General features: G+C 50.2%; 1 protein-coding gene across 1 annotated transcript in view; it reads left to right on the top strand.

The window, feature by feature from the left end:
- Positions 1 to 27,626, top strand: part of RIN3 (Ras and Rab interactor 3) — a gene marked incomplete at its 5' end in the record, with an annotated part of 127,042 nt that overhangs the window by 51,380 nt on the left and 48,036 nt on the right. Inside the window, one exon of the mRNA XM_080683757.1 lies at positions 4,580 to 4,697. Coding sequence (XP_080539883.1) covers positions 4,580 to 4,697 — 118 coding nt within the window. The remainder of the gene's footprint in view (positions 1 to 4,579; positions 4,698 to 27,626) is intronic.

Here is a 27,626-nt window from a genome sequence, read left to right as displayed (position 1 = left end):
GGGGAAACCCAAGCCTCCTGCTCGCTCTGTGGCCACAGCCATCTTGGTTGAGTTAATCTGCATACTCGCTCCTGATTGGCTAGTGGGCGTGGCTTGTGGGTGTAGCAGAGTCATGGTTAATTTGCATATTACTCTTTTTTTAAAAAATATATATTTTATTGATTTTTATACAGAGAGGAAGGGAGAGGGATAGAGAGTTAGAAACATCGATGAGAGAGAAACATCGATCAGCTGCCTCCTGCACGCCCCCTACTGAGGATGTGCCCGCAACCAAGGTACATGCCCTTGACCGGAATCGAACCTGGGACCCTTGAGTCCGCAGGCCGACGCTCTATCCACTGAGCCAAACCGGTTTTATTAGATAGGATTATTTATCAAATGAGATGATGCATATAAAAATGCCTATAAAAATATTAGCATGTAGTTTAGTGCTCAGTGAATGCTAGCAGTTTATACGAATGAATATTATCATTTAAATGCATACTCTGTGCCAGGCATTTCACATACATGATCAGCAATCCTCACAGCAACCCTGAAAGATGGATATGATTACTTTCATGGGTAGATGAGGAAACTGAGGCCCAGAGAAGCAAAAGGAACTCACCCACGGACCCATAGCTAGTAAGAGTAGCAGGGCTGGGATTCGAGTCCCACTGCACCTCCCAAAAGCTACCTGCAGGGGGTAGAGAAAGAGAAGCAAGGGGGGCTCGGAGAATTTGCACATGGAACCCCCAAGGGTGTTGGAGGAAGAGCTCTGGGTGGCCCACCCAGCACTTCTGCCCCCTCTGTGGGAAGCATCTCCTTCGAGGATAACCAGTGGGCACCCGGTGAGGGTGGGGACCAGGGGAATTCAGACAGCTCACACAGGTGGTCTCCCTCCTAGCAATGACCTTGGCTGCACTCCCCCGGGTGTAAGCCCAGGAGATTCGCCATAACTTAGAATGCTTTGCAGGAGTCATTACTCTGCCTTGTTTCCCCACTTTGCTGCACAGGGACACTGTTTTCACACTGCGGTTACTTCTTAGAAGTGACCCCGTGACTAGCTGAGCAGCTAAACCTCCCTGAAGGGGAATGAGGAACAGGCCATCTTATTCCAAAGGACAGTGGCCAGGGCAGACCACTGGGTGGAGTTCCGCCCACAGCAGGCACCTGTGAGTGCCCCCTCCCCACCTGTCCCCACTAACGAGTAGTCTCTTATACTCCCAACCCCTTTCCCCAGTGCCTATCTTGGCTCTTCAGATGAGAACCCCGGGACTTGGCCACGGCAGAGGAGGCGCTAGGTGAGGCTGTAGCCATGCTGACAGAGGTGGGACTTTGGGTTCAGAACTGAGGGCTTGTCAGAGACCAGCCAGAGGAGCTTTCCACCCCTCACACCACCCCCTCACACCGGCCCCCAAGGGAGTAGATAATGCAGGTGATGGCAAGAGATAAGCGAGATGCTCACAGTGACACCTGGGTCTGCATCCTGTGTCTGCACTTCCTGTCCACATGGCCTTGGGTTTCTTTGATCTGTCTGTGCCCCACATCTTCATCCATCACAGGGAACAGTAATAGTACCAACTCCATAGGGCTGTGGTGAGAACTGGGTGATGCCCGGTGTCAGGTGCCTGGGCCGGAGCACAGGCCTTAGCCCTCTTTTAACTTGTGGCTCCAAACCATCAATTGGACCACTCTCTCAAGGAAACCCCTCCTTCTTCTTTCCACAATAAACACGTGTGGTTCTACATGGAGCCTGGGACTGGGAGACTGAAGAACAAAGGCCAGCAGCGGGGTGGGGGGTGGGGTCATCTGGGGAGACCCACTTGTCCCGCGGGTCTCAGTTACTTCTGTGCAGTATCTCAGTTACTTCTCCCAACCCTGAGGGCTTTGACTTCCTTTCGTGCTTCTGTGGGTGGTCTTCGGTGTTAGTAACCCCATTTGCAGACCAGAACACTGAGGCTCAGGGAAGCCGCGGAATTTCCCAGGCCCACAGAACTCATAGCTGGCTGCTCCCCCGGCTGGTCTCTGACAAGCCCTCATGCATGCAAGCCCCAGGCACTCTCCTGGTGGATCTGGGCCCATCACCCTCCTAGCACACCAATGTGTCACCAACGAGGGGCTCCTCTGAGCTTCAGGGTACAGAGGTCTATGGAGGGGGGTTGGGGGGCGCAGGGGCTGCAGTTCCAACCCCCTTTGAAACTCAGGGCCCACCAGGAGTCACCTGTTAGCTTAAACTCAGGTGTGGTAGCGAGGGGCTATTTGTGAATAACAGAAGACACTCCTATCCCGTCACTCAGGAAATTCCAGGGATTTCTGAAGCTTTGCCAGGAAAGGGGACAAAGGCCAGGTGCATTTTCGTAAATCACCCCCATGCTCGTTCTCACACACACACTCTCTCTCCCCTTCCCTTGCTCACTGCTGGTCCCCACTTGGTCCTCTGAGGAAGGGGCAGAGTGACCTCCTTTCTCTGAAAGACCGCGTGCTCCTGGGGTCAGCTCAGAGCAAGGCCAGGCATGCTGGGAGCCCAGCGTCATCTGGAGCAGAGGACAGCGGCCTCTGGAAGCGAGCGCCTTCCTGCTGGGTCCCCTGGGGAGGGCTCCCTCCAGGGTGGGCCCCTTTGCAGGCAGCGTCCTGCCTGCTTCTCATTTCTGCCCCCGGAAGCCTCCCTCCCATCCTCCTGTCCGCTCGAGTTCTCACGCCTCTGCATGCTCCAGGAGAGGGGCTGGTAAACTCATTGGCAACCCCCGTTCAGTGACTAAGGGGTTCTTTGTATCACTGCTCCCAAGGGGACGGCACCGGCAGGAAGCACAACCTTCAGGCAAGGGCACCCTCTGGGCTGGGCGGAGCGTAGGGCGGTGCTCAGTGCTCGGATCCAGAGCTAAGGCCTGAGCCCAGATCCACTTACTGACCTTGTGGCCTTGGGCATGACTGAATGCTCTCCGTTTCCTTCCCTATAAGATGGGGGTAATAATAGCACCCACCCCCATGGCGTTAGTAAGAGAATTAACTAAGACCATGGAATCTAAGGAACTGGCGTTAGGGCTTGGGGCTGAGGAGGGAGGCGATACTTACTATCAATAATAACGATATTATTATAATGCTTCATTAACAGTTATAGCAACATTGTACTAATAACAAAGAAATATGATCATAATAACAATGGCAGAGAATTTGGAACATCACCGGGGGCTGGTAGGACCGTGGGCCTCAGTGGGAAAAGGGGGGAAGGGCCATCTCAGTGGTCCTCCAGAGCCCTCATGTGTGGGCCACGTCTCGGAGTTGTCCCAGCCCCCCTCCCCAGGGCCCTCCACCCCACCTTCCCTCTGCAACTCTGGCGGGACTCCTGGTCTTCCCAGCTCTAGCCCAGCCGGGTGCGTGGGGCCTGACAGAGAGAAGCTTAGACCCGGGTGGGATGCTGGGGGAGGGGCGGGGGCCTCAGTGACCAAGTCCTTTCTCAGGAATGGAAGGAATGACCTTTCCTTGGCTAAGGATACCCAGCCCCCCTTCTCGGGGGAGGCTGTGCTCCTGGAGGCTGGGGACATTCTAGAAGGTGTCGATTATCTCCTGGAAGGCGGGCTGAGCTTGGGTGGGGCCGGCAGAGGCTAAAAAGGACATTTGAAACCGCAGAGTTTGTGAATGAAGCAGGGACCCCTCCCCAGGATGGCCGTGGGAAGTGCAGCCCCTTCATGGAGCAGAAGCACCGGAGAAGCAGAAGTGGGGGGCTGTAAACACCAGCTCGGGTTTAGATTCTGGGGACGTTCAGTTACTAGAGAGAGACGCATCCTCCAGGCTGAGAGGCCGCGTCTCATGCGACCCCAGCAAACCCCCAGGAGGAGAAAGGACAGGGCCCACCCGGTGAGCCTGGCCCAGACGGGCATGTACTCAGCCATCACAGCAGCCGAGGAGAGGGTCAGGATCCGCGAGTGCCTCTGCTTCTTCACCTGTAAAATGGGGACAACAACACAGCTCATGTCAGAGGGTTATTGATGGGAAGGAGCAAGTGAACGTATGCAAAGTATTCAGAACAGTTCCTGTCGCAGAGAAAGCTCTATGGCAATTATTAGCTATTTTTATTTCTGTGGGGACAATAGTGTGAATTGACCCATATCTGTGACCGCGTCCACCGGCCTCCCCAGAGTGTACATCCCGTGTGCCTTGTGGGGACGAGCTGACGTTCAACCTGACTCCCAAACGTTATAACTTTCCTAAGTGTAGACCCTGGACCACCACCCCGGTCAGAATCAGCTGATTCTGGACACACACACCCCCAACCGAACCAGCATCTCTGAGGTGGGACATGGGACTCAGCATGTTAAACACCTCTTGCCTAACTCTGTCTCCAGCACAGAATTCTTTGGGAAACAATGATTTAGTTGAACCCCCCTCTGTGGGCAAATGAGAAATTGAGACTCGGGAACCAGGGAACATGGGCTGGGGGACACATGGCTCATTGGCCAGAATCCCCCATTCTCCTGAGAGATGCTTGACTGTCCACCCTGCCTCCTTGTTTCTGGAACATTCCAGATGACTCCCATCTCCCTATTGTCCTTCGGACCTCCCCTAACACGTTGGATTCACGCAGCCCCCTTCTCTGTTGCAGACATTCCTGGTGCGCAGGGACAGCTGCTCGAAGCACCTGGTGCTCTGTGTCCACTTCCCTTCCCTGAACGGGAGTTCGTCCGAGGTGCTTGAGTACACCATCAAAGAAGAAAAATCGAGTGAGTACCCGTCCTTCCGCTCTGGCCTCCGACCACAGCAGCAGATGCTGCACCCCTAACCACAGAGCCCCCCGTCAGGCCAGAGGGGTGTAGAATTAGAATCGGGGGAAGTTCTCAGCGCGGATGCGATTGGCAGGTCACAGCCAGTTTCCGCTCACTCTGTCACTGCTTGCTGGCTGGCTTCCTGGAGGCCGCTGTGGAGTGTCCTCCTGGCCGCTCAGGCTGGAGAGAGGGAAGAAATGGAGCAGGAACGTCTGGGGCCCTGGCGCGTAGTGACAGCCCAGCACACACTCATGATCTCGGACAAGTCACTGACCCTCTCTGGGCCTCTGTTTTCTCATCTGTCAAATGGGCACGGTAGTCGCCTCTGGCCTGTACCGCAGGCCCTCCGTGAGGGTCCAGGAGCAAGCGCTTCGAAAGACAGAACTCCTCTGTGTGCGCAGTGCTGCCAGGGGCGGGATTGCACCTCAGTGGGAAAATGTTTTGGGACCTCCAATCCGGGGTGGGTTTGTACCGAGACACAATAAGAGCATTTGGGCTTCCCCGTCCTCTGTGGGCCACACCCCATATTAAGGGCCCAAAAGCCTGTTAGAAGAATCTGAAGAATATTCCAAGTACCAGCTTAGATCCTCTTATAACTGGATCCAGGGTGTGTGGGCAGCTTTTTACTCTTAGTTAGCAATAGTGACAACAATTAAAGAAAAGGAAATAGCCCTAGCTGGTTTGGCTCAGTGGATAAAGCATCGGCCTGCGGACTGAAGGGTCACAGGTTTGATTCCGGTCAAGGGCACATGCCTCGGTTGCAGGCTCAATCCCTGGCCCCAATCAGGGCGAGTGCAGGATGCAACCAATTAATGTGTCTCTCTCACATTGATGATTCTCTCTCTCTGTCTCTCCCTCCCCATCCACTCTCTCTAAAAATCAATGGAAAAATATCCTCGAGTGAGGATGAACCAAAAATAATAATAAATAAAATATTTATTAAGTAGTATATAAGTATTATAAGTATGTAATATACTTATATAGTATATACTTAAGTAATTTATGTTTACACTAGTAGCCCTGTGCATGAATCCGTGCACCAGTAGCTCGCCAATAGCTCACTGCCGCCCTCCTGTACCTCCCCTCATCCCCCCTCCCCCCTGCCCTTCCTCATAGCTTGCTGCCCTGCCCCCTCCTGTAGCTCTCCGCTGCCCACTTGTAGCTCGCTGCCCCACCCTCCTGCTGATCTGTGATCTGGTTGTTATGCAGTCGGTTGTTACGCTTCATGGCGTAACGACCATTTGCATATTACATCTTTATTATATAGGATAACTAAGTATTATCTAAATATTTTAAAATATTTATTAAATATTTTGGAGTGCTTGTTTCCTAAGAGGCACTTATGCCCAACACTGGGACTATGCCAAGATGAATAAGAGAGCCCTGGCCTCAAGGGTCTCCCAGTCTAATAGAGGGTAGGGCGTGGTGGGTGATAAAGACAGACATCCGCACTTGCTGTGCAGTGTGACAGGTGTGACTGCACGGGGACCCCGGGCTGAGGGGCACAGAGGCCACGGATATTGAATGAATTCAAAGAGTCTGGAGGATTTGGCTAGAAATAAATGATAGAGATTCAGTCCACAGGCCAGGCAAAAACCCAGAAATGTTCCGAAGAAGAAAGAAAAGTTGAGAATTCTTATCATATAAAGCACATTCTTGAACATTACTGGCCCTGCATTCTTAGCCCTAGGACCGCTCCAGGGCCATTACCAATGTCAGGTGACCTGGAGGATGGGTGCCAGGAGGTCTGGTCATGTCCAGTGGTCAGGATGATGTCATGTGGTCGGGACACGCGAGCCCTTTGGGAGATGATCAGAAGGTTATCTGGAGGTCGGAATGTGTGCAGATGTATAGCCAGGCTTCGATGCAGGGCTGGAAAGTTCAAAGCGTTTACGTTCCGGGCTCATTAGAACAAGAATAGAATCACTTCCTCAGACCTCAGCCTGCTTGATTTTGGTAACTTAGCATCTTGTCTACAGTGACTGCGTTTATTTCTTCAGCCGGTTTCTCATAGACCGTGGTGGGAAGGATTTGGGAGGGTGCCAAGCAGGAGGGGGCTCAGGCTGGGTCCTGAGGATGAGTGTGTGAGATAAAGGCTAATTTTCTAGCTCGGGAGTTGGAGGAGAAACTGAAGGCAGAGGCTGGTTCCCACTCTTGCTGTCCGGGGGTCCTATCTATGGATACCAGGACTCACGAAGAATGGGTAAAACAGAGCTCTTTCACTCGTGTGTCCAACAGATTGTTATTAAGCATCTACTCTGTGTCAGGCACTGTCCTACCACTGGGGACACACAAGAAACAAAACCCAGTCCCTGCCTCTCAGAGCTTAGGTTGGGGTGGAGGGAGGAGACAATACGGAAACCATATTGGGTGGCTGTCAGTCAGATGGAGCCAGGCTACGCAGAACGTGGAGGTGGGAAGATCAGCCAACTGCTGGGATGATGATAAAAAGGTCTAATGGCTTAACCATAGAAGAGGCTAGTTTCCTGCCCATGTGCACAATTCCTGGTCCATGGGTAAGGCTCAGGGATCCTGGCTGATGGAGGCCCTGCCACCATAAGCACACAGCTTCCAGTTTCCCATGGTTGACTCCACCCAATAGGCTAGAAGGGGAAACCGCATGGAGGAGGCTTGTGGGCGGATTTACCAAGTCCTGGAAGTGTTACCTGTGCTTGTATTCCATTGGCTAGAACCAGTCATGTGACCATACCTAACTGCAAGGGAGACTGGGAAATGTGGTCCAGACGTGTGTACAGGCCAGAAGCAGAGGGCCTGGATTTTGGTGAACTGCTAGAGTCTAAGGTTACAGAGTGTATAAGGTTGTTAGTTTATATAGCAAACCTTAGTGACCCCCCCATCCAGCAGTGTCCAGCAGGAAAGAAAGTGTAGGAATCTGAAAGAGGAAAGAAACAACCTCATAGTCTCCCCAGATCAAATATTTAGCACCCTCTACCGACTGCAGAAGGGGTGAAGTCGTTTGGGGCACCTACTGCTCTCCAAGAACCCTTTCTCAGACGTTCTCAGCAGGTGCCTCTGGGGCTGCAAACACCCTGGGTGCTCTCTTGAGGTCATGGGAGAGGGACAGACATGAGCCTTGTGGACTTGTGTAGGCCTGCCTCTTAATGAGAGTAACCGGGCTTTGCGAACTAACCTAGACACTAGTTAGCTACTACAATCCTTTAGAAACCCAAGGGCCAAATGGACTTGAAATTTTAACACCAACATCAGGAAAGTAGCTGGAAGTGGGGAGTAGTGAAGTGCTGAGCCTGTTACACGTCAACATGTGCTCTAGAAGAGCAAGCGGGGAGCATTGTTCAAGGTCAGGCTGATCGGGAAGGCTTCTTGGAGGAAGAGGGAATCGGCTGGACCGATGGAGAGTCTGGAAGTTCTGCTCTTCTCCTTTGCCCCGCTGCTTCTTTCCCATCTCTCTGCCCCAGCCTCCAGGGCAATCCTTTCTAGGTCTCTCCAACCCAATCCACCCCCCAGCTGCCCCAGCCTCTTGGAACTTGGTCAGAAAGCATGCACAAGCCTCCCCAATGAAACCAGGACACCGGGTCTGGTGGCATGTCTCCTTTCTGATTAGGAGACCAGGGGACCAACCAGGGCACTTAGGGATGGAGGCAGCTTACTTCTCTGGGTTTGCGACTTCCTCCCAGAGCCATGCGGTAGATTCTCAGTTTCCATTTTTAAAAAACATATTGTTATTGATTTCAGAGAGGAAGGGAGAGGGAGAGAGAGATAGAAACATCAATGATGAGAGAGAATCATCGATTGGCTGCCTCCTGCACTCCCCCGCACTGGGGATCAAGCCTGCAACCCCGGGCATGTGCCCTGACCGGGAATCAAACCGTGACCTCCTGATTCATAGGTCGATGCTCGACCGCTGAACCATGCCAGCCAGGCTCATTTTCCATTTTTAAACTTTTTAAAAGTTCAGTGCCCAGCTTTGCTGAAAAGACTATCAACACCCAAACCAAAAATCCTTTATGTAACATAACTCTTCTAATCTTGATTCGTGTCCATTCACTGTAACTACACAGATGTTGTCTATAAATTCATGTGTGTTTTGTTTTGCTCTTTCTTTATATTACTTCACTGCTCCCCATACCTCTGATCCATGAGGTCTCCCCTGCCCCAAACCCAGACAGTAACAGGAGAGCAGCAGGTAATGTGTATTTTTGCCGTGTTGCTTCGCTGAGCCTACCTTTCTCCTTCTTCCTGTTCGGCGGTTCCCTCCTTAGCATCGTGCTGGAGCACAGACTGAAGAAACAACACAGCCTGTGTGGGAACCCCAGGGCTGCTCTTTCTACCTGTGTGACTTTGGGCACCAGGGTCCTACAGTGGGAATGATAGCAGTGCCTCCCCCGGAGCGTGCAGGAAGGAGTTAGTGTCTAGTCTAAAGTGTCTAGAGGCCAGTTTGGCTCAGTGGATAGGGTGTCGGCCTGAAGACTGAAGGGTCCCAGGTTCGATTCCCGGCAGGGGCACATGCCCAAGTTGGGGGCTCGGTCCCCAGTAGGGGGCGTGCAGGAGGCAGCGAATCAATGATTCTTTCTCATCATGGATGTTTCTATCTCTCTCCCCCTTCCTCTCTAAAATAAACAAAAATATCCTTTTAAATAAAGTAAGTGCCTAGGACAGGGAGTCTCTTTCCACTTGCTAGGTGGGATGCTGGCTGATTCATGAATGGCTCAACAAAGCCAATTAGATCTTTAAAAAAAGATAATAAAGTGCTTAGGGTAGTACAGGGAACAATACAGGTTAGTGTTTATGGTTGTTAACCCTCCTGTAGGGTTAAGCCAAAAGGAGGAGTGGAATGAGCCTACTGCACATGTGGTTCCAGGGCTCTGGGTAAGTCCCAGCCGCGTACTCGGGGACTACCTTGTCCCTCTTGGGAGGAGGGAGCCACCAGCCTGCCGAGTCCTCCTGTGGCTGTGGTGGCTGCAGTGAGGGGCTGCCTGAGGAGGAAGTGGGCAGGGAAAGGCCCGGGGCCTAGAACTGGGGCCTTTTGTTGGAATTCCCCACCCAAAGCTGAGGCCAAAGAAGGAGACAAGGGGATCCCCCCAAAGTGGGTGGTCAGTGTCATCTGTGGCCCCGCTCTGTTTGCTTTGGGGGAGAAAGACTCCCCTGGACCACCTCTGTGAGTCTGGGTGCTTGGGTTGTCCTCTGGTTCCTTGTTCAGAGTTTCTTTGCAACACCCTGAAGCAGTCAGCTCAGACTAGTTATGCCGCAATAACAAACAACCCTAAACTACAGTGGCTTGCACGCAGGTATGTACGCACACAGAGTCCTGCACACAAAGTAGCGTGAGTGTATCTTTCTCTCATGTTACATGTCAGCTGAGGCTCTTGATAAAAACATCTTCATTCTGCAGTCAGGGCTGAAAGAGCAGCCCGGGCATGTGCCCTGACTGGGAATCAAACTTTGACCTCCTGGTTCATAGGTCAATGCTCAACTACTGAGCCACACCGGCTGGGCGGGGGCACCCTTTAAACCAAGGAGGGGGAAATTCTAGCTGAGTCCTCCTGGAGCAGAGATCTGTACGTATGGGCCGGTCAAGAGTGTCACGCAGAATGACTTGGAAGTCCACACGGGAACATTGCATGGGCGCTCTTGGGGTTGACCCCTTCACCAACGGACCCATTATCCTAGAGCAGGGGTGGGCAAACTTTTTGACTCGAGGGCCACAATGGGTTCTTAAACTGGACCGGAGGGCCGGAACAAAAGCATGGATGGAGTGTTTGTGTGAACTAATACAAATTCAAAGTAAAGGAGCGGAGGGGAGAGCCAGAGAACCCTCCGCTCTTTCGGCTCCGCGGGCCGGATAGAACAGCCGAACGGGCCGGATCCGGCCCACGGGCTGTAGTTTGCCCACGGCTGTCCTAGAGTGATAGTTACACCTGCATTCGCACCAAAATGTGTTAAGTCCAACAAAAGGTAAGGAACGTTTATTAATGTCAGGTTGGAATGGAGAAGGCCGCTCTTGCTGTGTTAACAGGGGCGGCATTGCCTCGTGGTGGGTTTGGCACTCTTGTCAACGCCAGGCTCTTTTGAGAGCATGAGCTTTGGAAATGCAGGCAGTTCCAGGTCTGTCTCTGTCTCTCTCTGTCACCTTGTGACATCAGACAAGTTCCTTAGCTTCTCTGTGCTTCAGTGTCCTCGTGCACAGCACAGCTCTTGGAGGACTGATGAGTGAATACGTGTGGGGACACAAGACAATATTGCCTGGCACGTGGGAAGCACTCAGTAGCATCGTGGTTGTAATATTGTGATTTGTAATAAGAAATAACCTGTTTAGTTATTGTTCCATTCCTGGCACAGAACTCTCAAACCCTTGGAATTTTCTAATGATAGGAGCAATAAAGGTGTCTTGATGCTCATAACAAGCCCCTTTAACCTGAGCTTATGTGAACGGCACCTAAGGACAGGGACCAGTTGACAGGGGAGCCCACCATGTGATTAGAAGGTTGGAACTTTCAGTCTACAGGTTGAGTCAATTGCTAATGGCCCAATGCATCTGGCCTGGGTAATGATGCCTCCATAAAACCCAAAGGACAGGGTTCAGAGAGCTTCCAGGATGATGAACACGTGGAGATTTAGGGAGAGTGGCCACTCAGAGACCGTTACTTTGCCCTATGCAAGCTCCATGGCCCTTCCCACTTACCTTGCCCTGTGCCTCACTTCCATCTGGCTGTTCCTGACTCATGTCATTTTATAATAAACCGGTGACCCAGGAAGTAAGATGTTTCCCTGAATTCTGTGAGTCGCTCTAGCAAATGACAAGAAGGAGGTCATTGGAACCTCCAATCTATAGTTGTCACCTGGGCTTATAATTGGCATCTTAAGGGTAGGCAGGAGGCAGTCTTATAGGATTGAGCCCCTAACCTGCAGAGTTTGACACTATCTCCAGGTAAATAAAGTCAGCATTGAGCTAAAATGTAGGACCCCAACTGGTGTCAGAGAATTGTTTTTGATGTGGGGGTAAACATGCATTGAAATTGATGTTGGAGTTGGAATCACTGTCTAACATAGCGTTGCCTCCTGGATGAAATGGAGACATTTATGGGGAAGAGCTATCACAGTACCCGTGTGTCGTAAACACTCAATGAAGCCAGCAGTTATAATTAGCTACGGGGACTGAGTAGCATGCAGCTCACACCTCAAAACCATCATTTCCTGCCCTAACCGGTTTGGCTTAGTGGATAGAGCATCGGCCTACGGACTGAAGGGTCCCAGCTTCGATTCTGGTCAAGGGCATGTACCTTGGTTTGCGAGCACATCCCCAGTATGTGCAGGAGGCAGCTGATCGATGCTTCTCTCTCATCAATGTTTCTAACTCTCTCTCCCTCTCCCTTCCTCTCTGTAAAAAATCAATAAAATATATATTTTTTAAAAACAAACCATCATTTCCTGCAACACCTCGCTCCTGAGAACTCATCTAAGAAGTTGATTTCTTTTTTTTTAAACATTTTAATTTTTTTAATATATTTTTATTTATTTCAGAGAGAGAGAGGGAGAGAGAGATTGAAACATCTATGATGAGAGAGAATCATTGATTGGCTGCCTCCTGCACGCCCCCACTGGGGATCGAGCCCGCAACCCTGGGCATGTGCCCTTGCCAGAATCGAACCTGGGACCCTTCAGTCCACAGGCCAATGCTCTATCCATTAAGCCAAACCAGATAGGGCTAAGAAGTTCATTTCTTATCGCACATCAGTTATTACCCATGGAGGTTTGGGCTAAAAACTTACCAGAGTTTTGTTTCTTTTGGTTTTCTGCAATTTCCTTTTTACCCTCTAAAATTGGAGTTGGCCCAGGAGAAACAATACATCATTGTGTAATTCAACTAAGAATTTATTATTATAAAACTTTGATGGTTTTTTTAATAGGTTTTTGAATCATAGTGGTCCCTATAGTTTTTAGCCTTCCTTTGTTCACTTGAGCATTTTATTGTGAGCTTTTTCTGCGTTATTAAACATTTTAAAATTGTTCCAACCAATTAAATGCCGGCATACCTCATTTTATGGAGCTTCACTTTATTGCACTTTGCAGATATTCTGTTTTTTACAAATTGAAGGTTTATGGCAACATTGCATTGAGCAAGTCTATTGGCGCCATCTTTCCACCAGGCTCAGGTGATGGTCAGCAGTTTTTATCAATGAAGTATTTTTAAATTAAGGTTATGTACACTTTTTAGACATAACGCGATTACCCATTGAATACACTACAGTATAATGCAAACATAACTTTTATATGCATTGGGAAACCAAAACAGTTGTGGGGCTCGCTTTATTACACAGTATTTGCTTTACTGAGGTGAAACCGAACACACAATATCTCCGAGGTCTGTCTGTCTGTGTTGAATGGCCTCTGAAGAAAGACACGTATGACGGGCTCTGTAAGACACGGCCCCTGACATTGGACACACACACACACACACACACACACACACACACACACACACATACACACATTTAACCAAAAATGCAAGCCAGATTGTCCTAACTGCTAGAATGTGAGTGTGCACTTTGGGGCATTAAAATGATTACTTTTCAACTGTGGGAGATGAACGTAGGCCTCCTTGGGCCTTGGAGGATGGGAAATCACGGTGAGAAAGAGGAAATGGGGACAAGCCATGTTCAGCTGAGACCACAGCCTACATCAGAGACAGGAAAGAATGAGGAAGGGATGGGCTGACGCCGGTGGGGGTGAGGTGACTGGAAGTAGAACTGAAGATAAGGCTGGGGAGGTGGGATTCAGCCAGGTCACAAAGGGCCCTGCCAGCCACCTCAGGTTAGACTCTAGTTCAGGGGTGGGCAAACTTTTTGACCCGAGGACCACAATGGGTTCTTAAACTGGACCGGAGGGCCAGAACAAAAGCATGGATGGAGTGTTTGTGTGAACTAATATAAATTCAAAGTAAAGGAGCGGAGGGGAGAGCAAGAGAACCCTCTGCTCTTTCGGCTCCGCGGGCTGGATAGAACAGCCGATCCGGCCCGCAGGCCGTAGTTTGTCCACGGCTGCTCTAGTTGGTAGGTCATGAGCAGAAATATCCCGATGAGATTAGTGATTTAGAAGAGAGCTCAGCTGTGTGGGTGATACATGAGGCAGTCAACTGTGCCAGGAACAGGACAGAGGAAGAGGAGGTTTGAGAGCCCTGCCCAAGGTAAGGATGGCTGCCAGGAACTGGGTCTGGGGAGTTGGCTTGGCCAAGAAGAGGGATGTGGTCTGGAGCCCTCAGGGAGGGGAAACCCTCTTGGGGATGAGGCCTTGGGAGAAGGCAGAGATGTAGGTTGCCGGCCTGAAGCATGAACACAGGGACTGCCAAGAGTCTGTTTTGACCTGAGGAAATGGGACGCATGAGGAGGTTTGGACTGAGATGGGAGAAAGACCCACAGAGCTAAGAAAAGGGGTAAATGGGTTTGTGGGGGTGGGGGTGTCATGCCAGCTTTAGGCCCAGGCGAGTGACCTCAGCCTGTATTTACAGTGACTGTCACCTTCAGGGGCTTTAAAACAGCTGCAGAAAATGTGCCTAAGGGAAAGAAGCCAAATTCAGCTGTTTCGGAGAAACACAGCCTCCCCCTTTTGGAGGTGACTACAGGGGTGTCAGGGGTCAGGGTCCAGGCCTCAGTGCCTCCTGGGCTTCCAGTCACAGGAGGGCATTGGTTGCAGATTATTTTAGCTCAGCGTTTGCATCTGGGTCTCCCACCCTCCTTTCCAGCTGTTTCTGCCTCCTTCTGCCCCCCTCCATGAAAATCTGCTTTCTGGAAATTCTCTAGCCAGTGAACAGATTCCTACTCAGTGGTGAAAAACTAACTCCTCCTGTAAGTAGTGCCCCGGGCCATGAGGGTGTGCAGTTCCATAGGAAGGAAAGTTACAGTGCTGGCGTTACAACGTGGATGGAATGTCGTTTGTCCTGATGGTCCTGAAACAGCCAGAGGACGGGACACCTGTCTGTTTAAGGCTCCTCCTGACGGCCAGCATCCTCCCTGTGCCCATCACCCACCCAGGCCCTCTGGCTGCCCCACAGATGACTTAGGAGGAGTCTCATGATGGGTCCCTTGCCTGATCTTGCCTGTTTGGGGCAATTTCCCTCAGGTTGTCTCAGTGTGGAGGGCCCCCTGAAAGAGTAGCAACCCCAACATCCCATCTGGAGCGGCCCTGCTCCCTTACTGCCTCGGTGCCTGTGCTTGTGTGTCTCCCTGTTCTCCTCGGCCTATGAGGGCTCATCCTTCGTTGTCTGTTTTATGTTTTCACATCTCTGTCCCCTGCTGGCTGGAAGCTCCTGAGGTAGCGCCTGTGTCTGATATAACATCTGAGGTCCCTAGAGCCTATTAGGAGGACAGGGCCTGTAGCAAGTGTTTGGGAAACACTGTGCCACTGATCTGCTGGTTAATAACACCTCACACTTGAGCAGAGAGACAACCTGGTCTGGAAGGACAGAGAAAGTAGCCTGTACAGCCCAGTGGACCCCAGTCCAAATCTGACCCCTTTGCGTTCATCAGCTGTGAGGTCTTGGTGATGCTGCTCAATCCTCTACCTCACTAAGCCTTGGTTTTCTCACCTGTGAAATGGACTCATAATCCCGGTGGAAAGACATACAGTAGGTGCTCCTAAAAAGTTAGTTGCCCCTCCCCTTCCCTGACAGCCCACCTTCCCCCTTGGCCTGGGTCTTAGGGTTCGAAAACCTGGATTTGTATTCGGTTCTGCTGCTTAACTGAAGCAAGTTGTTTGACTTCAGGGCCTCACTGTCCTCCACCACAAATGGGTTAATGATGCCTCTAAGGGAACTGTTATGAGAAACTGATAAGAAAACATGTGAACATACCGAAAACCTGGCAGAAATGCAAGAGTGAGCTGAACACTGTGGCATGCATGCATTTGTGCATATAGGTAGCTAGCAACCATGGAGCCCTGGGCTGGGATAAGACCAGATTCTACTCTTAAAAGGCTCAGGTGGGTAGCTGAGTAGATTGGGGCAAGAATGGAAGAAATGAGGGAAAGTGCTGTGGCTCTCATGGGTCCCTGTGCGGAGGCTCGGCTGGCCCTGGGAGGATTACCCACATCTAGGACTTGGAAGGAGATGTTTCTAGGGGACTCAGCTTTGGGTTTTTTCCCCAAAAGGAGAAGCCAATTGTTACCTCTGAGCACCTCTGGAGGACCTCCCAGATTAATTTTGCTCTGGGAGTTTCCAGGCAGCTTCCCCACTTGGAAGAGTGAGCAGCTTTAGGGCCATTGTGAGCTTTGCAAAGCCAGGGGTAAGAGCCAATGAAATGGGTTCTAATATGGTTCTCTCGGTAGCTTGCTACATGACTTTAAGCAAGTCACTCAGTGTCTCTGGCCATCCTGACTTCACCCAGCAAGAGATGGATACAAAATGCCCTGGAAATGCAAAAAGTTAAAGATAAAGAGAATCTTAAAAGCAGCAAGAGAAAAACAGTTAGTTACCTACAAGAGAGCTCCCATAAGACTATCAGCTGATTTCTCAACAGAAACTTTGCAGGCCTGAAGGGAGTGGCAAGAAATATTCAAAGTGATGAATAGCAAGAACCTACAACCAAGATTACTCTACCCAGCAAAGTTCTCATTTGGAATCAAAGGACATATAAAGAGTTTCACAGACAAGAAAAAACTAAAGGAGTTCATCACCATCAGACCAGTATTACATGAAATGTTAAGGGTTTTCTTTAAGAAGAAAGAAAAAAAAGATTAAAAATATGAACAATAAAATGGCAATAAATACATACCTATCAACAATTGTATCTAAAAAAAACCAAAACAAAATAAATGAACAAGCAGAATAGAAACAGACTCATAGAGATACAGAGAACATTTTGATGGATGCCAGATGGGAAGGGGGTCGGTGGGGGGTGGTGAGGGGGTTAAAATGTGAAGGGATTAAGAAGTATAAATTGGTAGTTATAGAACAGTCATGGGGATGTAAAGTACAACACAGGGAACATAGTCAGTAATACCCTGAAAACTAGGTATGGTGTCAGATGGGTATGAGATTTATCACTTGGTGTGTTATGTAATGTCTAATCACTGGGGTGTACACCTGAAACTAATATAATAAAAAAAAATGCCTTGGAAGGATAAAGGCCCACACAGAGAAGGTGCTATTCTTCATTTACTTGACCCAGGCACCTGGATTATAAAGCCTTGCCACAGCCAAGGAAAATACAGGATGCTCGCCCTAACCGGTTTGGCTCAGTGGATAGAGCGTCGGCCTTCGGACTGAAGGGTCCCAGGTTCGATTCTGGTCAAGGGCATGTACCTTGGTTGTGGGCACATCCCCAGTAGGGAGTGTGCAAGAGGCAGCTGAATCAATGTTTCTCTCTCGTTGATGTTTCTAACTCTCTATCCCTCTCCTTTCCTCTCTGTAAAAAATCAATAATATATATATATATTTTTTTTTAAAAGGAAAATACAGGATGCTCAGTGCCCAGGGACCCCACCTGTCCTCCTGGGAAATCATGTTATTGTGCCTGTCCCATCAACTTCTCCTTTCTGCCCAAACTACTTAAAGAAGCAGTCAGAGGTGAGGCCTTCTGGAAAGTTCTGTAGAAATGGACTGGTATCTTTGCAGCTCTTTGTGTCCATCTCCCCTTATCTGTCGAGAATCAATGATTAGTCTGTGCTGCTTTTATCAGCAGTCCTGATCCTGTTACACACCTTTTGTTGTGCTTGTTGCTGTCTTGGCCTTGGTTTGCACAGTGGAAACTTTTAGGGAACCTGCCGAGCAAAACTTCCCCTGCTGGGATGTTCCTTTAATGCAGTCGTTGTTGCCAGCCCAGGCTGCCCTGAGCAGCCCCCAGGGCAGACCCAGTTCCCCAATAACTAGGCCTTACCCAGGCCATTCTATCCTGCCATCCCCAGTTATTGGGGACCCACTGTGTACCAGGCACGGGTGGGCTTCCATAGAATCCGTCCCTCTTGTCCTCACCACAGCCCTAGAAAGCAGGTGCTAGGACCTGCATTTTAGCTGAGGAAAGTGTGCCCAAGGAGGGAACTGGGGTTGAACCGGGGCTGTTAACCCCACTTTCACCTGGGCCAGGTGCTTTCTTAGCTGGTCTTGCATGGCCCTTATGCACGTGGCTCTCCAAGTCAGGGGCGGTGGAGGACACCAGAGAGGGAGGTAGAGCAGACAGTGATCGAGTACACCTAAGAACTCTAGAGTTACCCTAGAATCGGAGGCCTAAGCTAAGATTACACCCCAGGGCTCGGTGTGCATTGCAAAGAACCAGAGCTGGACAGAGAGGTGGCAGACAGGAACTGGATGGCTTCCACAGGTGAGGAGGGGTCTCGAGAGTCAGTGAGGTCACCTGAGCTTCAGGTTTCTGAATGATTCTGGCTCTGTTGTTGTTGTTGTTACCGTCGTCATCAGTATTACAGATGTCCCCTCAACCCCCCTCTTTCCCCCCCACCGCACAACCCCTGCCCCGCCCCAGTCTTTTCCCACTATTGTCTGTGTCCATGGGTTATGCACATATGCATATATGATCTTCGGTTAATCTCTTCCACTCCCCTCCCCACTGATCTCTGTTATTCTGTTCCATGCATCCATGCCTCTGGACCTGTTCCGTTCATCAGTTTATTTGGTAATTAGATTCCACATGTAAGTGAGATCATGTGATGTTTGTCTTTCTCTAACTGGCTTATTTCGCTTAGCATAATAGTCTCCAGGTCCTTCCACGCTGTCGAAAAGGGTGATGGTTCTTGCTCTTAAGGACCATCTCAAAGTGGACTGTCTCTGAGCTGTGGCTTTGGTGGCATGCTGGAGCTGGCTCATTCCAGCCCGTGGGAGTTCATTGTGCCCATCTCTCCCCCAGTCACGTGGCAGGAGTATTTACGTTATGGAAATTGACAAATGCTGTAAATCGGGGCTTTCTCTCTGGAGAGCCTGTTGCTAAACATGCACCAGCACCCCACCGCTGTTTCCTCATCCGTAAAGTGGACAGTAATGCCCATCTTATGGAACCATTGGGAGGCGACGTATGGGTGAGCATTTTGCAAGCTAAAGCGATTATTATCATTTTTACATGAAAAGATATATCTTTAGAAAAAGGGGGGCTGTATCTTTGCAGAAACATGGAATAAATTGGGATCAGGGAGAGGTATGACGGGTGTAATGTCGGCCCCCAGAGAAATCACGGGATGACATTTGAGTCCTAGATAGAAACACTATCATGTGGCAGAGAAAGGTGGCTGTACTTTCACTGACACTCTTCCCATCAGGAGCTGAAGCCTGTGGCCCCTCCCCTTGAACCTGGGTGGCCTGGGACTGCTGTGGCCAATGGAATAAGGTGTAACGATACTATGCCAGGTCTATGTGCACCTTTTAGGAGAACTGGCAGCCTCTGCTTGGACTCTGGGAGGCCTACGTTGCCATGTAAGAAGTCCAATGATGGAGAGACCACCTGGACAGGCTCCACAACTCTAGGGAGAGGGAGAGAGTCCCAGCGGAGGGGGAGGGGGGCGGCTGAGTCTAGTCTTCCTGCTGTCCTTCAAGGCACCAGGGAAAGGCTGCTGGGCCCTCTGGACTAGAACAGTCCTCCCCTGAATACCACCAAGCGGCCTGGTCAGTGCCACGAGGAGCAGAAGACTCTCCCAGCTGAGCTGCACAGGGGTTTCTGAAACTCGGCGCCTGGCATTTGTGTTGGGTCATCCTGTGCTGTGGAGGCTGTCCTGCGCCCTGTGGAATGTCTACCGGCATCCCTGGCCTCTGCCCACTAGGAGTATCACCCCCACCCCCAGATGTGACAACCTAGACTATCACCACACTCCCAGGTGTGCCCTGGGGACAAGTTTGGTCCTGGATGAGAACATCACTTAGGGCTCTGCCTCCCAATGTGGCAGCCACGAGTCGCATGGGGCTATGGGACCCTTGCGATGTGGTGAGTCTGAATTGAGATGTGCTGTTCGTGTAAAATACACACCAGATTCGAACACTTAGTGTGAAAAAAGGAACATCAAGTGCCTCATTATGTTCATGGTTTGTTGAAGTGATAACATTTTGGATATATCGGGTTAAGTAGAATATATGATGGAGATTAATGTCACCTAATGTCTGTCTACTGTTTCCGATGTGACCATGAGAACACTGAACATGGCACGTGGAGCCCTCATCGCATTGCCACTGGACAGCAGGGTCTGGAGAACAGCAGCCTGCGTGCTGGGTGAGAGCATAGACTGCGGAGTCAGGCTTGCTCACCGTCACATCCTGGCATCATGGCTCCCCGGCTCTGTGACTGATAGAAAGCCACTTACCCTCTCGGTGTCTCACAGCTCATCAGTGGCGGTTACTTTCTTCTGGACCTCAGATCAAAGTTCCCAGACTCTGGGGTGGGACAAACTTTGTAAGATCCTGACATTGAAGGTGTGTTGTTTTCTGGGTTATTTCTTTTTCCTTTTTTAATATATTTTTATTGATTTCAGAGAGCAAGGGAGAGGAAGAGAGCAATAGAAACATCCAGGATAAGAGAAAATCATTGATTGGCTGCCTCCTACTCACCCCACACTGGGGATCAAGTCCGCAACCCTGAGCATGTGCCCTGACCGGGAATTGAACCGTGATCTCCTGGTTCCTAGGTGGATGCTCAACCACTGAGCCATGCAGGCTTGATGGGTCCTCCTGGGGCACTCAGAGCTGTTCTTACCATCAGGAAGTGCCCCGGGCCACCTCCCTTTCCTGTGTCCGCTCCCAAGAGAGCAAAGTGCTTCTTCATGACAGTACAGGCAAAGACACCTCCTCGCCCTGCAGTGTGAGTGGAGGGGCAGGTAGTTGCTTTCCCAGACTGGCAGTCAGTTCCCTGTGGGTGATTCAGTGCGCCCACAGGACCAGCATGCTGGTGGGAATGAATGGCAGTCCCCGGCTCGGCATCTCCTCCACCCTCCCCAGGTTCTTCTCCCCAACACCTCCCTGTCTCCTTGCGCTTTATTTAGTCTTTCCTGACACTTGGCAATTCGCACATCTGTCTAATGTCTCCCCTTCTATGTTGGCATCTGAACCTATAAATAGTTCCTAGGCAGAGTCCTGTCTGCTTGTGACAGTTTATTCTGTCCTCCTGTTCCCGGACTTCAGTACGCATCTCCGCATCGCTAAATATGGAAGCGCAGCGTGAGAGAGAGAGAGAGGGAGGGACTTTCATTACAGCTTGGACAGGGTGGTGGCAGCTGCTGCAGATGTGACTGTCAACATGGGGTCGGACGTGGTGCTTGCAACAGCACCAAGGCCGTGAGGCATGTGGTGTGATCCAGGCAGGTCCTGGGATGGTGGGAAGAAGGAAGGCCTGGCCCCTGCTCTCCGAGAGCGTCATTCAGGGCCCGAGGTGGGCCTGTGAGCACATCGGGATGGGGTGTAATACTCTCCGGTGGGGTGAGCCCAGCGCCGGGGCCTGAGAGAGGGGCTGGGAGTTCTGCTCAGGAAGGCTTCTCTGAGGGGAGCACGGGACCTGCCCAGTAATGGGAGAGATGTATGGGAAGATGGGAGGCGTCCCTGCTAGCCAACCAGTGAGGCAGGGACAGGATGAGAGCAACCCAGGGTGAGGCACGGGGACTCCCTCCCTTCACCCCACACCCCCTCTCCTGAACAAAGGCTGCTCCCAGGCCATGACTGTGGGCCTAGGGCCAGTTACTAAACCTCTCTGAGCCTCCATTTCCTTGCCTGTAAATGAGGACAATGGAGTTGTTATGATGATTTGAAATACAGACGCTGGTACATAGTAGACATGATAAACGGCAGATGCTATTATGATTACTATTAATGTTGTTATTAAAACTTGACGACAATAACCCACCGCTATTCATCAGGAGGCTCGGAGCCCATGCTGGGAAGCTGGGAGAAGGGGGATAATGGCCGTGGGAATCTAGATCCCAGAGAGACCTGAAAAGCGCCCAGGCTCACCCCCTCTCACAGCACGATGACACCCCTTCTCTGGGCCTCGGTTTTCCCATCTGCGCAGGGGGGAGGCTGGACCACCAGGGGTCTCTCAGGGCCCTTTGGTTCGGCTTTCAGTGGTTTCCCGTCCACGGGGAGTGACCTGTGGGTGTGGCTGGGTCTCCAGTCTGAGCAAACTTGGAGCGTGGTGCCGAACGCAGTAAAAAGGCATTGCTGCCTCTTCCATCCCGAAATTGGGAAGATGTAATCAAGAGGCGATTGCACTTTATGCCAACCACAACCGGCCAAGATGGCCATGACTCGTCCCCAGGGCTGCCATGGACGGCTGCACAGCCATGCACTGCCCAGAGAGCCTGGGAGGTGAGCTGAGTCGGGGGGACACCAGCTGGTGTTGCACTTGTCAGGTTGTGCATTTTCGTGCCGGGCCGCCGTCCCCTGGACCAGGAGGCACTTCTCTGCTCCTTGGCCAAACCTGTAACAGGGCTCCCTGCTTGGCCCCCTGACATGGCGGCCAGGGCCTCCCCTGTTCCTTTCCCGCCTGCACATGAGGTCCTGCGTAGGGGCCTGTGGTTGGTGGAGGAGACGGGCAGGGGGCAGCACTTCAGGGCTGGAGGGGGTGTGGGCCTTTACAGAAATAGGCTCAGGCAGGCTGGTAAGCACAGGAAGGGGCCCCAGGGCCAGCCAGTGAGGCAGAGGCCAAGGTGCCCACCTGGCCTGTCAGTCAGTGACAGCCCAGGAGAGAGAGAGGGAGCTGATTCCAGCACATTTTCAAATCGGCGTTCTCTCACAGCTCCCTGAACCCTAACTCGCCCCCTGCCCTTTACTCCCTGCACGCCACCCCAGCCCTTCCAGACCTCTGTTCTCTTTCCACTCAGAGCCTCTGCACAAGGAGGTGGAGGGTCCGGAGGGCCTCAGTTACCCTTAGCCTCACCTGCAGGTAGAGGAAGCAGGTGTCAAGAGTCCAGGTCTGTGATCTCAGGGCATGGGATGGGCGGAGCCAGCAGCCGCACCTGGGCGGTCCTGTCCAGGCGTGGGCTTTGCCCGGAGCAGGAACAAGTCCGTGCGCCGTTCCTTTTGTGGTTGGCAACACGTCTGCCCAGAGAACACAGGAGACGTGCTGCCCGACGTGGGGTCAGTGGGTTTCGCTTCTCCTGGCGCCGTCTGCCGTGGGTGGGAACCAGCGATGGCCGAAGCCCGGGTCTAGCAGCACCTCCTTCAGGCAGGAGGGGGTGTGCTCCTACCCCATGGGTGTGGCGGGGGCTGTGGCAGCATCGCCAAGCAGGTGAGAGCCAGCGAGGGATGGGGGGCGGGGGGAGGCTGGAACACGGGGTCCCGGGCTCCGGAGAGACTGCTGGTCTCCTCACTTTTACTCCGGGAACAGGGGAAGTAGTTTTTGTCTGTTACAGAAAGTGGGGCCTTTGGATAGGCCTGATGGTGGTAGAAACAGTCTTTTTTCCATCCCAGTCACAGACTGTCCAGGTGTCGTTCCCATGGCAACTGTGGTGTTACTGGGCAGCAGTGGGTCCTGCGAAGAAAAAGGCCACTGTGACCTTCCAAGTGGGTCTGGCCCTGCCTGTCTCCTGTCTGCAGGTGCCCCGCCCTCCTGCTCCCAGCTGGGAACCACTCCCTGGTCCCTTGTCTGCACTCCTGGCAGGGACCCAGCCTGGACCGCTAGTACCCCTTGTACAAAGGCGGATCGGAATCCAGTAGGCTCAGTCTTCCAACCCATTCTGGGTGCCAGGTTTCAGGGAGGTGGGCTCGGCAGTGTCACACGAGGCTTTGGCTCAGGACAACTTCTGGGGCCCACCAAGTCCCCACCCCACCCCCCGCCAGCCATGTGTGATGGCCTTTTCTCTCCAAAGGTGAGCCCTCTGACTGCCCACATGTGGTCCTTCCTGGGACCCTCTGGGGACACTTTCCTCCTGGGAAGCTGGGGCAATTCTCACCCACCCAATGCTCACCCCGTAAATGGGCATGTTGAGGCCTCGTTACATGCCAGGTTTCCTCTTAGAGGAAATCAATTCATGCCTCTCCCACCCCCACCAAGCAAACTTTCAATCATGAAAAGTGTGAGCAGGCCCAGCCGGCGTGGCTCAGTGGTTGAGCATCGATCTATGAGGTCACGGTTCGATTCGCAGTCAGGGCACATGCCCAGGTTGCAGGCTCGATCCCCAGCAGGGGGCATGCAGGAGGCAACCAGTCATTGATTCTCTCTCAACATTGATGTTTTTCTCTCTCTCTCTCTCTCTTCCCCCCTGCTTCCTCTCTGAAAGCAATAAAAATATATTTCTTAAAAAGCGAGTGAGCCAGCTGTTTGAATCTCTGGCCCTCAGGAAGGCGTTCAGATAGTCCTGTGCCCAGGCTGTTGGCAAGTTCCCTGTCACCCTTCAAACTGCGCGGCTTCCCCTCACTTTCTATGTCCATTTCCCCTTTCTTTCTACAGGCCATGAACACGGTAAATATTGGTCAGTGATGATAATACAATGAACATGTTTTAGCTGAGGAGTAACTCTGACCCAGCCCTTCCAAGGGGGCTCAGAACTGGGAATGTATCAACCACTGCCATGTTTGATCTCTGGGTTAACAAGGCCATCTGCGAACAGGAAGGACGGGGCTTACGTTTCTCCGTCCCCGTTCCCGTGGCCATCTTAGGGACCCTTGGCAGGGTGACTCATTCCACGTTTATGTGTACGGATCTGTTCCCCCTCGAAGCCGAGGGTCAGGCTCAGGTGAACGAACGTCCATCCTTCATTTCCACAAAGACAAGTCTGGCCCGTTCTCTGCTCAGCGTGAACACGATGTGGAAAGGTTTTCGTTTGTCAGACTCACTCGCCTCGGTCCCTGGGAGCTTGTGGTCATTAAAACCAGGCTTGTCTCAAGTTTACCTTTGCACCGTCCATGAAGAAAGTGTCTGTTAAGGGAATTAACAGTGTCAAGATTGCAGAAGGACTTTGGCCTAGATCAGTGGTCAGCAAACTCATTAGTCAACAGAGCCAAATATCAACAGTACAACGATTGAAATTTCTTTTGAGAGCCAAATTTTTTAAACTTAAACTTCTTCTAACGCCACTTCTTCAAAATAGACTCGCCCAGGCCGTGGTATTTTGTGGAAGAGCCACACCCAAGGGGCCAAAGAGCCGCATGTGGCTCGCAAGCCAGTTTGCCGACCACTGGCCTAGATTATGGTAATAGCTGGTTAAAGGCCTGTTAAGCAGTAATTATAACAATAGACGCTGCCAACTACAAGTAAGAGTTGGCTGTTAATTATAACAGGTTGGAGATACCCCTCTTGAATCAGTTATACAACACCAGTTGATGCTTACTATTTTGCAAACAAACTTGGACAGCATTCATCATTTTCATTCTTCTTCTTTTATTTTTTAATCCTCACCTAAGGATATGCTTTTATTGATTTGAGAGAGGGAGAAACTTCAATGTAAGAAACATCAATCAGCCCTAGCTGGTTTGGTTCAATGGCTAGAGTGTTGGCCTGTGAACTGAAGGGTCCTGGGTTCAATTCCAGTCAAGGGCACGATACCTTGGTTGCAAGCTTGATCCCTTGCCCTAGTCAGGGCGCATGCAGGTGGCAACCAATCCATGTGTCTCTGTCACATTGATGTTTCTCTCTGTCTCTCCCCCTCCCTTCCACTCTCTCTAAAAATCGATGGGAAAATATCCTCGGGTGAGGATTAGAAAAAAAAGAAAGAAACATTGATTGGTTGCCTCCCATATGTGCCCCAGCCAGGGATTGAACCCACAACCTAGGTATGTGCCCTGACTGGGAATCGAACCTGCAACTTTTTGGTGTATGGAATGACACTCCAACCGACCCAGCCACCCAGCCAGGGCCTTTCTTTTTTTTTTTTTTTCATTCTCAAAAATAGATGTTTGAAAGACCTTATGAAAAGGATGAAAAGGCAGATTACAGACTGGGAGAAAATATTTGCAAATCACACAACTGACAAAGGCCTTGTATTAGAAAAAAACTCTCAAAACTCAACATTAAAGACAAGTAACCCAATTTAAAATGAATAAACTTATTTCCAAAGACTATACACAAATGGCCTGTTAGCACATGCAAAGACATTCAACATCACTAATAATTAGGCAAATGCAAATCAAAACCACTGAGAGATATCACCTCATGCCCACTAGGAAGGCTGCAATAGAAAAGACAAGTGTTGACAAGGATGTGAAGAAGTTGGAACCCTCATACATTGCTCGTGGAGACATAAAGTCAAGTAGTAACTTTGAAAACAGTTTAGTAATTGGTAGGTTGTTGTTGTTGTTGTTGTTGTTGTTTTTTGGGGGGGGTTGCAAATTTAATTATTTTTTATTTTCTATTGCAGTTTACATGCATCATTATATTAGTTTCAGGTGTACACCCCAGTGACCAGACATTGCATAACTTACTAAGTGATCACCCCAATAAATCCCACACCCATCCAGCACCACACCTAGTTATTAGAATATTATTGACTATGTTCCCCATGTAGTGCTTTACACCCCATGACTATTCTGTAACACCCAGTTTGTACTTCTTAATCCCTTCACCTTTTTTGCATATCTCCCCAACGCCCCTCCCAGCCACCAACCAACAAAAAGTTCTCTGTATCTATGAGTCTGTTTCTGTTCTGCTTGTTCATTTTGTTTTTTAAATTCAATTGTTGATGGATATGTATTTATTGGCATTTTATTGTTCATCTTTTTATCTTCTTCTTCTTAAAGAAGAAGACCCTTTAACATTTCATGTAATACTGGATTGGTAGTGATGAACTCCTTTAGCTTTTTTTTTCTTTGGTCTATTTCGGACCATCATTTGTAAATGATAGCTTTGCAGGATAGAGTAATCTTGATTGTAGGTCCTTGCTTTTCACCACTTTGAATATTTCTTGCCACTCCCTTCTGGCCTGCAAAGATTCTTTTGAGAAATCAGCTGACAGTCCTATGGGCATTCCTTTGTAGGTAATGAACTACTTTTCTCTTACTGCTTTTAAGGTCCTATCTTTGTCTTCAACCTTTTGCATTTTAATTGTGATGTGTCTTGGTGTGGGGCTCTTTGGATTCATCTTGTTTGGGACTCTTTGGCTTTGTCTGTTTCCTTCACCAAGTTAGGGAAGTTTTTCGTCATAAGTTTTTCAAATCGGTTTTCAATGTCTTGCTCTCTCTTTCCTCCTTCCAGCACTCTCATGATGTGAATGTTGGTTCACTTGAAGTTGTTTCAGAGGCTCCTTACACTATCCCCTCCCCCTTCCTCTTTTCTTTTTCTTTTTCTTTTCTTTCTTTCTTTTTTCTTTATTTCCTTTTGGTGTTCTGTTTGGGTGTTTTTGCTTCCACGTATTCCAATTTGATTATTTGATTCTCGGCTTCACTACTCTACTGCTGATTACTTGTAAATTATTCTTTATTTCAGTTAGTGTATCCTTCATTTCCAACTGGTTCTTTTCCATTTTTACGCTGTTGTGGTCCTCCAGTTTGGTCGTTTCTTAAACATGTTGTTACCAGATGACCCAGCAATTCCACTTCTAATGTATATCCAAGAGAAATGAAAACATATGTCCACATAAAAACTTGTATACAGATTTCATCCACTTTTTGACTACTACTATTTGTAGTAGTCAAAGAGTGGGTACAACTGTATGCTAGTTTACATCCTTTCCATTAATTTGCCTCAACAACAACCTATGATGAAAATACTATTGTCACCGTTTAAAGATGAGAAAATTGAAGCACAAAAAGATCAATAAAATGACTAAGCCGAGGGCACACACATCCAGGATTTTCTTTTGGGATGGTGAAAATGTTCTGCAATTAATTGTGGTGATGGTTGCACAACTCTGTGAATATGGTAAGACCATTGATTGTGCACTTTAAATTGGTGAATTGTATGGTATGTGAATATCTTAATGAAGTGATTTTAAAAAACATCAACGTTAGCCCTAACCAGTTTGCTCAGTGGATAGAGCATCGGCCTGTGGACTGAAGGGTCC

Source organism: Plecotus auritus, assembly GCF_963455305.1.
Source record: "Plecotus auritus genome assembly, chromosome: 1".
In the NCBI taxonomy this organism is placed as follows: Eukaryota; Metazoa; Chordata; class Mammalia; order Chiroptera; family Vespertilionidae; genus Plecotus; species Plecotus auritus.
This window is presented reverse-complemented; position numbering and strand designations above follow the sequence as displayed.